The following is a 14,796-nucleotide window of genomic DNA, read 5'->3' as shown; positions in this document are numbered from 1 at the left end:
TACTTTCCATCACCCCATCAAACCAGGTAATAAGAAAACCTGTCATACGCACTTGAACTCGTCTCAGATATGAATAATTTTGGGCTAATCTGTAGATTTCAGCACTAATAAGTCACTTTGTAGGCAAGCTAAAGTTGGTGATTTCTCCTTTTTTTTTTTTTTTTATGTTTAATCAACCAAAGAGTTCAACAAGAAATGGACCACATAAGAACACAAAGACAGAGACGTGTGTATATACGTTATTGATTGTTAGATTAAGATGTCCATTTAACAACTGTGTCCATACTGCAGTTGTTGTAGAGACGTCCCAGTGCATTTTAAGATTTGTCCTAGAGAGAGAGAGAGAGAGAGAAAGAGAGAGAGAGTATTGACAAGGAAAAAAGCCCTTATTTGTAACATTTGCTCAGTTAAGCCTTTGGAAATGAGTTTACATTTCACCGTGAACAAGCAGGTAACAGGGCGAGTCCGTAAGATTGTCTGAAATATGCATATTAGCAAAGACAGCGTCGACACAATTAGCAACTTGTGTAAAAAGGGACATTTGCACTGCCTTTTTCATGTTTGGCACTTAACAAATAAGTGGCATCGGATTCACAATCTTTAGGCCACAAATAATGAGCTAAGAAGAAAGGCTTTTTGTTTTTTTTCATAGGGGAGAGAAAGCATTTTTTTTACAGATTTGAATATCTCTATCTAAAAGGGAGGTAGTTGGATTTCTCATTATGGCATTACCTTGCAAAGACGCCTGCTTCCATTAATGCTGGGTGGCATTTTTCACAAACAAACCGACACATCTGGTACCATTTACAGCCTTGGAGAAACAAAAAAAAAGTATAGCCTGCTTTGCCTCAGAACAATAACTTAATTAGCAACGACAAATGCATCATGTGGCGTGAATAACCTGTAACTTAAACAGCACTTTCTCCATGTGTCAAATTCACATTGATTGTTGAAGGGAGATATGAAGACCTTTGCCCCCGGGGGGTTTGCGTCTCTTCATGTGCTTAAGATTGTGGCTTATGATTATCAGCGGCTCTGATTGGATCGTTGATGATGCGATATAGCAAGAGGAAAAACAATCGTGATTATCTTCTCACTCGCGTCAAAGGATTCGGACCATCCTTTAAGTCGTGGGGAGAAATGTCCCAGGCGGTCGCTGGTCAGGTGGTTGTGAGAATTCGACGGACGGTGATTTAACTCCGTGCCCGGGTCAAACTCGTCCAGAGAACGGCTGATTAGGAAAAGATAACAGTTCAGGGAAACGGGCGTGGTTCCGGATCAGCCGTGGGATGAGAAAATGGGCCTGCTGATGTTGCTGTTGGTCGTCATGGCGGCCAGCTCCCACCTGCACCGGGACACGAGAGCAAGAGTTAGAGATGTCACTGAAGTATTCGATATTCAGGTATTGGGGCTCGGAGTGTCAATGTAATGACGACATATGATCAAACCCCTTTCATTTAGTTCTGTTTTACTTATTCATCCAATCACGTAACCCTCCCTTCCCCATATGTATTCCATTTGTCTCTTCTATTGTGTCCTGTGTCCTTCTCACTTGTGTAAATATGCACTTTGTATCTTATATACCCATCACTTTATACCTGTGTATTACCTATCACTTAAAGGTACACTGCGTAACATTTTGGACTATACTGTTGCGGCAAAACAAAACATGCTCCTAAATGACCAGCTCAACACAGAAAATGCCGTTACTGCAGTGTGTAATAAAAGAATGGATTTGGATGAGAAACTAATCTGTTTATATCGCAAATTCTACTGCCTTTTGTCACATCTCCATGGAGACAAGCTGGAGACGCACCCACTTCCAGTAAAGTTTACAGTCATATCTTTGGAGGGGTGAGTCTCATAAATGTTTGTTTGTACATTCATGAGGTATTTTTCAATTCTGAAAATATCTGTCATAAAATAAATGCTTGTATTTCAATTTTATTTATTTGGTAAAATTTTACGCGGTGTGGCTTTAAATAAAAAAAATACATATATTCAGGCAAAGACAAGAGACACAGCATTGTCCATAGGTAATCATGGAAGCTACTCATAAAGGAAACAGATAATTACTTCAGTTGAACTATTGTTTTTGCTGAGTTGTACTGTACATTCAGAACAGAAAGAGAAAAAAAGCTGCTTTCGGTCTTAAGTTCGGGTCGAGTCGCTCCCTCTATCCAACACACCTGTCCCTATTGTTTTTTGAGTTTTATGTTTAAAATGCAAAACAAACAAAAAAAAGAGCTCAAAAGTCGGTGTTGTAACCCCTGTGTCAAGTATCCTGTAAAATATGTTGGGGTTGTGGTGGGTAAAGAGGAACAATGGTATGTTCTTTTTAGGCAGTGCAAAGTGGAAACAAGTGATGAAATATTGCTTAATTGACATTGTACAAAGTAAAAAAAACACGAAAATGCCTGTGAACCGTCGCACAGCGGTGATTTATTAGCAGAGCGGCCGCTAATAAATCACCGGTGTTGGAAGTACGACAGGGAGCGGGCGTTTTTCTCCGCTTTCTTGTTTGACCAGCTTCGTGTGCGGCAACGCCAATGCACCTGTCCCAGTAAAAGAGCCGCAAAGTGCACTTCTCGTATGAAATTAATCAAATATCTTGCTCTTCATCACCTTTATTTATAACTAAAAGAGCACGGCACAGAAATAGAGGATGGAGACTCCAAAAAGAGCTTTACTTTACCCAAATGCGACTCTGATGTAACAAGCTCAATACTGATATTGTTTTAAATGTTATAGCGACATTCAAACACTCAGTCAAGCTTTAGTGTCACATTTGCCCCTGTGTTTTAAGTGAAGATCGCTGGACAGGTCTAGAGGGGTAACTTTAGAAGCCGGAGCAGGGCCTGACAACTTGGTCCAACTCTGACCCACCCGAAAGCCAAAGGTCGAGAGGCAGATTGTTATCTCTGGCTTCGGTTTCACGCTCGCTCCTTCTCCGCGGCTTTGTTCGTTTTTTTTTGTTTTGGAGATTTGGCACACGGGCTGTAGATGCCAGGAGGGCGTGAGGAGAGGGAGAGAGGGGAGTTAACCAGGCCCCAGTGACCTCAGCTGAAAGGCCTTTTAGACAAGTGAAAACATCAGAAGTGTGCGGCGTGCAAGGTGGCAGTGATGGTGCAGGAGGAATGAGAGACTAAGAGCGGTAATTAGGATCGAGTTGCAGAGATGGAGCCCGAAAGCAGAGTAATTAACCCTTACATGTCACCAAACGTGTCCGCGTGAAACATGCGGCTCACGTCTACTTTGGGGGATGTCAGATTACTTTTTCTGAAGTAGATTAAAGACCCAAGAATAAGACTTTCCAAAACATATCAGTGTTATAAAAAAACATGCTTCTGATAAGACAGCAACAGTAAGACTCCAACTCGACTAGCTTCTTGTTCAGGGCTTTCTATGCCGTTACTGGAACACACCTGGACAACTGAGAGCTTGCACTCGGTCAAAATGTAAACGAAATCCCTACTTTTAGTCCGTTTCACTTTGTTTAGATTTACACTGCTGTGGGATTTACGTGGAGAGCATGAAAACTACATATTTTTGGAAACCTTATGGTATAAGCCAGTGGTTCTCTTGGAGCCGCGACCCCCATTATAACAGTTAAAGGAGTTTGTGACCCCTTGCCCGGGTCACACCGTGAGAAATAGAACCATTCGCCTAAATAATTCTTTAAAAAAAATAAAAAAATACATGGCTAAAATCAATCTACGAACAAATAATGCCACTCTGGCAAAACAGCAAACACATGCTACAAGAAAATAGTAGATTATATGCTAATGAAAATATGTATATTTTATCTAAATGATCTGGCGACCCCCCAATTTTGTCTCGCGATGCCCTTGGGGGTCCTGACCCGCAGGTTGAGAAACCCTGGTATAAGCAATAAGAAAAACAATGTTTCCATTTGCCCTTGTCATTTGGTAAAATTGTACAATTTTTCCATTAGAGTAAATGGGGAGTTCTGGTCGTTGCTATGGCAACTCCATGAAACATGACATGGGTTTCATTTACTTTTTTGATTGGACCGAGCGAATGGAATTTTCTGGCAAATTTTGTAAGTTTCTGCCAAACTACGTTTTTTACTCCCCATATAAATGTTATTATTGCGAGTATTGCACCTTTTTAAAAAAAAATATCAGAGCAAATGGAAACATTGTTTTGCTGATTTGACTTTTCAAAAATGTATAGTTTGATACTCTCCACAAAAATCCAGCGAAATTACATAGTGAACCGGACTATTTGATCAATCTCAATAATCTTAATGGGACTTTATATAATTTAATCGACAGGTTTACAGCCATTTCTTTGGAACAGCATCTAGTTTTGGAATTTGGACGAGACAATGGAAGATTTTTGTGACGTTTGTATAAAAGATATGTCCAAGTTCATGTATTTATTTCTGGTATGAGAAAATAAATATTATTCTTTTTTTTACCACATCGTCCAGCCTTACCTTACACAGACATATCAAATCTAATGCACAATAAAAAAAATTTTTTTTTTTGATGGTACGAGCATATTCCAAGTGGACTGCCAGGATTCATCACACTCTTATGGTGAAAAAGTGGTTCAAGTGGAGCATGAAACATTTAGACCATGAGCCTGCAGTAATTTACCAATAGGAAGCTCTTACTTATCCAAGTCGGGTCGTTTCTCTCAGGCCATAAATAGGTGATTATAGGAATCCTTGTGAGAGCCTCTGAAAATGTAATAATCTAAATCTTCGGGACACAGTGGAGGAGTAGGGATGGCTCCGGTGAGTTCAACGCCAGAAACGCTAAAAGTGCAAGAAGATGACTATGAGTATGTCCAACTTCTGTAGCAGACGTCATCCAAATGCAATTATCATCAGATTAACTCATCAGAACACTTTTCCTCTGCTTCTGGCATCATCAGCAAGAACAACCTCATAATTATTTTAGCTACTCCAGCGCCTGACGTCAGTTAACGCGTTCCTCCCCAAACTTTAATTCACACAGTGACACAAAAACCAAACACAAATAGCGCCATTACCGTTTCTGCGAGGGCGTTTAGATGCTTTCAGGCAAACTGCGAAAGAAAACTCAGCTAAAATCAGCCAAATGAGTCATAAACAGCGCTTAATGACCGTTGCGTACGTGTGAGTCGTTAGGTGCAAAGGCGAACAACAGAGCGCTCCGGAGGTGAGTGCGTCTAACCTGATGTCGTGTGGCAGGCTCGACTGCTCCAGACTGTACTGGATCACAGCGATTTTGCATAACGTCTTCAAATTAGGGCCTGGGAACAAAGAGAGGAAAAGAACAATGATTCATAAAACAACCATGGGAGTTACTCAGTCCAGAGCTGTGGGGAATTAACATTGATTTTTATAAGATCAGAAGACGTAGATAAAAGTGCTGCGGTTAATGCTAAAAACCAAAGCTTGGTTTAATGACGAGCTTTGGTTTGCGCCCAAGTTGTCCTACATATAATTGAACAACGCCAAAAAACTGTCTTTGAATGAAAATCCAATTGTGTAATTTTGAAACCGATTAGCATAATGATCATATTCATAATTTAATTGTGTTCATTTGCACAGCTCCATCTTCAGGAGTAGATTATATTTGGTAGCCTCTGGACAAATAAACGTTACCCCTGAATAACATTGTGTCTCACCGTACAGTACAGCATGTCATTAAAGGGATATTTCAGGATTTTTTCATAGGGCCTCGTTTCCTAGCTATCCAGAGGGTTGTTGATTTCTGGAGATGCATATTTTTTCATTCATGCAGTCCTTATATTTGAAGAGTTTAGTGGTGCTAGGCTAGTGCATGTCAATGGTAACTAGTAGCCTGCATTAAAAATCTCTTCAAAATCATCAGGTAGTCTTCCAAACGTTGCCATATCTGATATGTAGAAAGCTCCTTTGTGAATTCCACGTGTAGAATTCACAAACCAAAATGCTGGCCGCAGATAAACAAACTACTGTAGATCCGGTAACCTAGCATATCATTCTGCGTAGCTTACAACCAGGAAGTTGATGCTGCTGAAATATAAGTTATTTTAAATGCAAAATGGTTATATTTCAAAATATTTCAACACAGACATTTGGGTAGTCTGGTGTTGCAAGTGATTTGCCTCAGGTGCATTGTGCTTGGTCAGACTGCTTTTAATGCAGGCTACTAGTTACCATAGACATGTGCTAGCTTAGCACTAGCCTAGTGCTAGCCTAGCACCACTAAACTCTTACTGCATGAATTAAAAGAAAATCTCCCTTTAATCCCTCTGCATTCGACCAATTCTTCACTGAGACAACCTGTCAGGAGCAGTGGGCACCATGGAAGCCACCTGAAGATCCTGAGTGAGGATAGATCAGGAGACGCAACTGGAGGATTAGCCTAATGCGCATGTTTGTAAGAGGAAAGGGTTTGACATAAAAATTGCGAGTTTAATCAATTTCTTATTTTCTTCTCGCATTGTTAATTTCAGTAGTAATTCAGAAAAAAGTTTGAACCCTTTTCCAGAGTTGTGGATAAATGATTAACACGTCATATACATTTTACCTTGAGTAATAGCTAAAATAATAGTTGCTAAATCTCACAAAAATGAGAGCAGATCTGCAGATTTCTCTTATTAACTTTGCCTTGTTCTAATTTTAGTGCATCCTATTTCTGCCTCATGTTTGTTGTAGGGCCATATGCTCAGTGATAAACAGTCCCAGTGTGTCCCGGTGCAAACCCACACACACATGAACCCCGACTGTGACCCAGCAGTTTTACACACTGCCCCAAGAACAACGCCGGATACGTCCCATATTTGGTGTGTCCCGTCTACGGAAGTGGTTCATGTCATTTTTTTATAGGCATGGCTTAAGGATGACGTGAAGGATTGGGAGGAATTAAAAAGACGTATGACGGTGGCAGAGCGGCTGATTTCCTCTGGGTGCTTTGGTTTCCTGCATCTCCCGAAAACATGCACAAAAGACTCAGTGATACCGGCCAGAAATATCTCAAAATGACTGGATCCTGAACCATGCACGGCAATGACCCACTGCTCCTGACAGGCTGACCCAACCAGAAGAATGAGAGGACAAATTTTCCTCCAGCAACAATAAATAAAGCACTGTGTTCCAAAAGGTGCATATAAATCCAATTTTATTAGAATGCACATGAAGAAAAAGGTGTGTCTAATGTCATTTCTTCTAAATTTATACCAATTAATCAACAAAGTGCAGCAAACTTTCTTTTTTTTTCTTAGTTTGCCGAAGGATATAACCTACCAATTAGCGTTACCGATTAAGCATGGTTTACATTGCTCTCTGTTAGACAAATACATTGCATTCATTACTGGCAGATGTAATTAGGTGGACTGAAGCTGGCCGGTCAATGCCCATTACTTACTGAAGTCTAGTATGTACAGGTCTGAGTGATCCATGAGGTTAAATTCGTCTCCCATTCCTTGCTCGGGACAGGGGCTGCGAAGAGAGCAAAACACGTTTAATTTCAGTAACCCTGAAATAAAACCTGACAGCTTACAATGTTTCACCGCTGTAACACTTTGGGAAGATTTAGTTTATAGACTTCCTCTCGTCTCTGTGCGTTGAAGAGGTGCCAGCGCTACTTCACCTTTCCACTTTTATGAGACAAGTGCATTGTTTCTGGTATTGATTTTAGTTTTACACTATTCTCCACAGGTACTTAAGAACTCAATGAAGATGTATTTATCACCTTTCGTACCCTCTCTGGGCATCAGTCAGTATTCTGCACCAGTCTGGTAATTCTTACGTCATTATGTTAAAGTCTGATCCAAAAACATCATTATTTTCTTCTTAAAATAAATGTCCATAAAGGCTTAAATAGAGGCTGTACCTTTCTTTGTCATGGGCAATGAATGGAATGTACTACAGGCCTAAATGGTAAAGAGCATTGTCCTTTTTTCAATTATAAGCCTTACTGTGTTGTGGTAAGTTTTTATCAATAGAAGATAGATCTTAGTATTAGACTGCAATTTAAAGTGGACTGAAAACTTTCTGAACCGCTGCATCTTTAATCACTAAGAAACACTTCACAGCAAAGACCAAAATCGGTCTGTCATAGCCCAGAAACACTGGGTCTGTCTGCTGTGGCCTTCTTATCTCCAGCAGCCATGATTTAAGCCCCAGGAAGCAGGCAGCAGCGGGGCGTCCAGGTGGTGCGGGCTGATAGTGCCCCTCATGAAATCAGTGCACATCTGCTTCCTGCCATGGTTTACATACACCTGTAAATACACCTGGGAAAAGCCACTGGCTCAGAACTCATGAGTATGTGCACGGCGTAGACGAGGAATAATTTGTAAGATAGCGTTACCTAGATTTCAAAACTAGCAATGAGAGCGAGATACTTTTTGGAAAAGGTGATTTGCTTTGTTGCCAGATATGATGTAACATGCACTTAAACGGCATGATGGCGGAGCGCACTCGTTCCTCACTGCAGTCCAATTCCATTTTCCTCCATCAACCTAAAACATGTATAACAGTCTAAATCCTGCAGCTAGGTACACCGGGGCAAGTTCTGGAGATGAGCCCCTGGTGCTGCACTGCTCCTGACAAGTGGTTCCATCAGTACTGAGGGATGGGACAAATGCAGAGGACAATAAACTGCACCTTAACCTCAACATTAGCCCGGTGCCAGCTTGAGTCGACAAATACACATGCATACAAGTCCAATCTAAGCAAAGTCTTCTCCACGAGTGCTCCACTCTTTCACAGCGTGAGCCCAATTAATCCAGCCATTGTTATCTTGGAATATGCCCGTGCCATCAGAGAAGATGAAATCCATAGATGGAATAACCTGGGCACATAGTGTTTTTGAGTCACAACCGGCCGCAGTTAAACAAACTACTGTAGATCCGGTAACCTAGCAGATCACTTCGCCGCTGCAGCTTACAACCAGGAAGTTGATGCTGCTCAAATATAAGTTATTTTAAATGCAAAATGGTTATATTTAAATAATTATTCAGTCAACAGAGACATTTATATCAGTAGTCTGGTGTCATTAAGTGATTTGCCTCAGGTATATATAGGAGGACAAAACAAACAAAGGAGCTTTCCAAAAATCAGATATGACTATGTTTGGAGGACTACTCGATGATTTTGAAGAGAATTTTAATGCAGGCTACTAGTTACCACAGACATGCGTTAGCCTAGCACTAGCCTAGCACCACTGAACTCTTCAAATACAAGGACTGCATGAATTAAAGAAAATATTTATCTCCAGAAATCAACAACACTCTGTGAAAAATCCTGAACTATCCCTTTAATCCCAAAGTCACACTTCAACTTCACATATTAGTGTTTCTGGAACTATCCATCTCTATCCCTGTTCAGACCCGTCCTCTCCACTACGTGGCCCTTTCTCTGCGTGTTCAGGATGTTGTAAGGGTTTTACGTTGCTAATCTTTCCCTAAACAAACAGCGTGATGAGTTGGAGCGGGCAGGAGAGGCGCAGAGCACGAGCGCACAGGTCCCAGGGGTCCCATCTGTGGAAGACATTACCCCCTACCCCCCCTCGAGGTGCCCCGCTACAGCTTTTATCAGCCAAGACCCATCACAGCAGAACTGTCCACTGTCTTTAAACTTGTCGCTTCACTGGCTGCGGGACAACAGCGCTTATTAAATAATTATGGTCTTTAGCGATGGCTCATTTTGACGTCAAACCCATGCCAACTCTTATTTAATTCATGATGCAACTTCGACAAGCACCTTCAGGAGTTTGTCTATCGAAAAAGCAAATTCAAGACAGTATCACAGTGAGAGTTATATTGTTAAAAGTCAGCATAGTTTTAGTGCACTGCTACACTTCTACAATCCTACAATCACTGTGCACATCACTGCACACTAGGGGTTAGATCATTTGCTGAGGGGTGCTCATTTTATTCCCTCAAAAGCAGACATTAAGTAAAGAAAAGCTGTCCTTCCCCTCTCTATCCAGAATTGTCTCATGCGGAGCGCTATCACAACTTATGCCCACTGTGTAATTGAGCCATTGTGCGAGTTCGCATTGAGAGAGAGCCGTGCTCCGGGACTCTGAACAGTGGAAGTGCGCTGATAAGAGGCTGCTTTAACAAGAGAAACGAGGATGGCTTCCCTCAGGACAGGGCTTTCTCGTGCGCTCACCGAAGACGTTAGCCTGGGTGTGAAATTTGGCAGAACATTAGGCCCCAGTGACGCTTTATAGGTCCCCCGCAAAAAAAAAGAAAGAGCCTGAAGAGGGGCTGGGGAAACTGGGGAAGGGGTAATGATAATGATGGTGTTTTTAAAGGCGCAGTTTTATGTGACATCCTGGCGTTTGACTTTGTTACGCGATCAGCAAAGTATCACAGACACGTGTGAAAATGCTCCTCCCCCCTGTGACCCGCGGAGGGATGCTGCCCCCCCTTTAAGAAAACAAATACCGCTTATTCAAACAACACTCAATAAGGAAGAATAATCACCTAATTGCCAATGCTTTCCTGAACTACTGCCCGCGCTCATTATCTTTCAGAGTTTGCTCCCAGAAACTTTTGAAGACAGCTAAGACCCAATAAAGGGCATGGTGCAGTCGTGAAGCTCTATAATGACCTGAAAATAATTGTTCAGTCTGCAAGGAGTTTGAGAATAAGACTAATGGCATTTTACAGAAACAAAAAGCTTGCTGGTAGAGATGTAAAAGTCTGAAAGAGAGGTCATGTCAAAGGCTGGATAAAACATGGAAACATGTACTTAAGACCTCTACGAACATGCTTTGAAATACATGCGATTGTTGCGTTCAAGTTCAGTCTAATCACAATCGCAAAATACTTGCATTTAAAAGGTTTGCCCATAATCGTTCAGCTCTATGAACCAGTGACTCTTTGCAAACAGCACAATAGCTGTAAACAGGCTGCAGTTGAGTGGTCCGTAGCCGCTGCATCCTCGTTCTTGCAGAGATATGATCAGACAGCATCCTTTTCCCTTTCTCTCCTCTCCTATTGAACTCTGGGTCTCTCTGAAGCATGTACCACACAGGAACTCATCCTGCTCTACAACTTCCTGCTAAAAGTCTTATCAGGGCGGCCAGATGTGCATTAAATAATATAGTGGCGCTGTAGTACAGAGGCAAAACACACTTCCTAAAGAAGAAGATAGGCAGAATACGGCTCTTGATAAACTGTGGTATTTTGTGGGTACAAATGTATTGGTTTGACATTTGCTTTGGTCAAAACTACTTTATGCTATTTGCATCAAGAACCACTTAACAAAATATGACCTATTAACTGCCCGACAAACCTAAATTATGCATCAGGGCAGCACAATAACACAGTACATTTCAGTAAAAAAATATTGACTAAAATTGAACTTTTGCACACGTGTTTTGGCTTTAGGCTGCAGATAAAAATGTAAAAAGGATCATTGCAATACATTCTGGCTTCTTGCGATAGTGACATTGTGCCGCCTAAGATTGCGTGAATGATCATTTAACAACATTGTACAGGTTTATTATGTATCAATGCCCTTTATTAGGCTTTGTCTGCTCTGTTTGTTTGTTTGTTTCATTGGTTTATTTGGTGGGGACAGTGCATGTTAATGAACACGCCACACCGGATTGTAGCCTAATTTCCATCCGTCGTCTCTCATGCACACTCTCAAACACACTCCTATTCATCCTGGCCTATTGTACATGTTTTAAGTACCCGGAGGAAACCTACGCAGACACGAGGAGGGAATCGAACCCAGGCCTTCTAGCTGCAAAGCACGAGCGCTAACTGCTAAAAACTTGCAAAGGCACACTCTGATTTACTTATCGCTCTTATCACTGCGTGGATTGGGTTGTTTATAAACTAATCTCCTTCCTATTAACATATTGACAGGCTATTAGTCACAGTTGCTAGCTCGCCTATCTGACATGAAATGTACCTGCCGTCTTATCACTGATGGATTCCCGCCCAATAGTTTTGTCCTAATCTTGGCCGTCTCAGCTACTACCTCGGTATCTGCACCTCCTCCTGAGCAGAGGCTGCCAGCTGGATTAGACGGCCGAAGTCCAGACTGGCGTGTGTTTAGAACCTCAACTGGCTCCTGAAGAAATACCTGGCTTCAGATTAGGCTATTCAACCAGATCACTTCTCAAATTGCGGCATCACAGACAGAATGTGCACCGTGAACTGAATCTTGAATTTAGAAATTACAAAACTAATATTTTTCTGATATTGTGCAGCCCTTATGTTGACAGAAATCTGGCAAGATATTCAAATTAGTCAACATAATCCTCACCGACAGACACCGGCCTTGCGAAGGTGCAAGCTCTTTTGAAAAACATCTAAAGCGACTTTTTCAGGACAAAGTAAGAGGAGAATTATTATTATAATAAACTATGGTGGCAATAAAAATGACAACGTACGGACCTTGAGAACAGCTGTTTGAAGTGCTACGCTTCAAAGATCTATAGTTTTTATGATATACTGCACTGCTTATAGTTTAGCGACTTCCCTTTTCTCACTTCAGCTGCAGTCTATAATGTCAAGGTCAGGGACATAAAGAGAGGAAACGCATAAACTTGTCCAGATTTTATTTCTTTGGTTGTTTTGCTGTAGCTATAAAACGGCTTTGTCACATCTAATTCTTGAAGGCGCAACATGGACGTCTGGGCGGATGTAGGCGGATAAACCTTTCCCTTTATCTTATTGTAGAACACAACAGATTAGCTTGCATAAATGCTGAGGGTTGTGTCAATGTATCTGCCTTAAAACTGTTTCCAAATCATAATCCGAATGATACGTTATTGTTGTCCCAAGAATAAACATAAGGCGTCTGCAATGAGCCTCTGTTACAATATGGCGCACCGCTAAAGCAGGTCTAATTATGTAGCTGGATAAAGAGTTGTGTTCTGAAAGACTGCAGGTGCAGAATAAGAAAACCTATTAAATGGGGCCTAATTAAATGTTTCACCAAGGTCATATGAATTAGAAAACCAATTACAAAGCTTGTTTAAGTTGAACTCCCTCTTGGCTCCACATTGTTGGCTGAATATCTCAGTTGTTTAGCAGAAGTAAATCAGTTACTAGTACGATATGGACAGGACAGGAGACACGCGCCGCAGAGTCACAAAGCCTCACTTATGGAGCTGTTTATTTGAGCTGCTGTGCAACACTCGCCCCGTGACACTTCATATACACAGGCCGTAGGTGGGTTAAGGAGGGTTAAGATGCAGATGAACTACTATCATCGGCGTGTCTTTGAAGAGTAAATCACCGCTCTGTGCCGCTGCCCCGGGGGTCCTGTCCGGCCACGCGCACTCAGGACGCCCCGTGTGCTGCGGGGTCACCTCCGCTGTTTGACAGGTTTTATCTGAGCCGCGCTAACATACACACACAAACACAAGCGCACAATTAATAAAGGAAACTTCTGCGGCCTGCCCTTTGACACGCGCGGCCCAAAGACAACATTTGTGGCACCGAAATTTATCGAGTGTTGATAAACATGCTTTCAACGGAGCCGGGTTCGACTGTGGCAGATTGGGACCGATTACAACAAGCGAACAGTCAGGGAAGCAAAGGAAACTTTCGGAACCGGAGAAGCATCCTTTTGAAAGATTTAGGTCTGGAAAAGTCATAATCATAAGGAAATAAATACTAGTCCTTCTTTTATGCCGCCTGTTGTCAAATTCAGCAGAGATAACTCGGAACACTTAGCCAGCTGGACTATCGTAACAGCAGCCCTTCAGGAGTTGATAAGCTGCAACATAACTGATATCAAGGCACCAGCTCCTGACCTGCAGCTCCGCTAAACAACAGCCACTGGACTCACGATTGACCAGTGAAATTCCTGACAGATTATGGAGCGCGGTGAGATTTTGGCGGATTAAACGAGACGTTGAGGCTGGGATGTTGTGGCTGCCGGGGGGCTTACACAGTATGTGGTCCTGCTCTGCCTGAATTTACCTAAACTGAAGGAGCTCAAGGTAATAATCTCAAAAGACAAGGCATCCTGATTGAAATTGTATGTTTTTGTTTTGCTTTTGTGGTCAGTTTGGGAGCATGTAAAGTCTGCAGACTGGTAAATTAGTGCTTGGCATGATATGAGAAATGAGGAAAACACGGCTAAAATGCCAGAAAATTAGGAAATGTATGACTAAAAATGAACCATTGCACATTTCCAAGCTTTCCTTTTTAGGCTGTGTTTTCCAAAGATGAGTTAATTGTAGTCCGATGAAAAATCACAGTGATTTTGTGATGTGTTGTGTACTCTTGCGATGGAGATATTGCGCCAGTTCCTAATTTTGGCGATATTATGTGCAGCCCTACTTGGCATTTGAAAGGATCTTTTATTTGCAAATACAAGTGACCCCGAAGATTCATCAGAACGAGATCCATCTGTATTTACTGCCCCGGGCCACGCTCAATATTGTCCAGGGAGACATGAGGCAAAGGCAGCTCTGACGTCGGCTCATGACTCACAAAGTCACAGCACCAAATCCAAACAATGCACACAGAAGTTTGGCACCGGGCGCCGGAAAAACCAAGACGAGCTGCACAGACTGTGGGTGATCTCAGCAGTGACAGACGTCCTCAAAATCTGTCCTATTTCAGTTAGCCGAGATTTAACCGAGGCGGTGCAAACTAGCAAAATTTGCAATCGAAATAGGCAAAAATGTTTAGTCTTGGCAAATGTGTTTCTCAAAACAAGCAGTACTTTTAACAATTGTTCCATGCAACACTGACTTGACTATGTATTTTTCATCTCTTACTAGAAACCATAGAGGAGTTTAGTAAAGTATAATGTTAGTAACTAAAGAAATCTATTCATGTCCGAGTCGATCCGGCCCTGGGTTTCTG

General features: G+C 41.8%; 1 protein-coding gene across 1 annotated transcript in view; it reads right to left on the bottom strand.

Moving 5' to 3' along the window:
* The window catches only part of klhdc3 (kelch domain containing 3), a 32,084-nt gene continuing 17,288 nt past the window's right edge, over nucleotides 1-14,796 (bottom strand). The window contains exons 9-11 of the mRNA XM_079559792.1: nucleotides 7,368-7,441; nucleotides 5,187-5,265; nucleotides 1-1,345 (exon numbers count right to left, since the gene is read on the bottom strand). Of these exons, the coding sequence (XP_079415918.1) occupies nucleotides 1,279-1,345; nucleotides 5,187-5,265; nucleotides 7,368-7,441 (220 nt within the window). The 3' untranslated portion in view covers nucleotides 1-1,278. The remainder of the gene's footprint in view (nucleotides 1,346-5,186; nucleotides 5,266-7,367; nucleotides 7,442-14,796) is intronic.

Source organism: Gobius niger (genome assembly GCF_951799975.1).
Source record: "Gobius niger genome assembly, chromosome: 7".
NCBI classification, from domain to species: Eukaryota; Metazoa; Chordata; class Actinopteri; order Gobiiformes; family Gobiidae; genus Gobius; species Gobius niger.
Note: the sequence above shows the minus strand (reverse complement) of the source record. Positions and strands in the feature narration are given on the sequence as shown.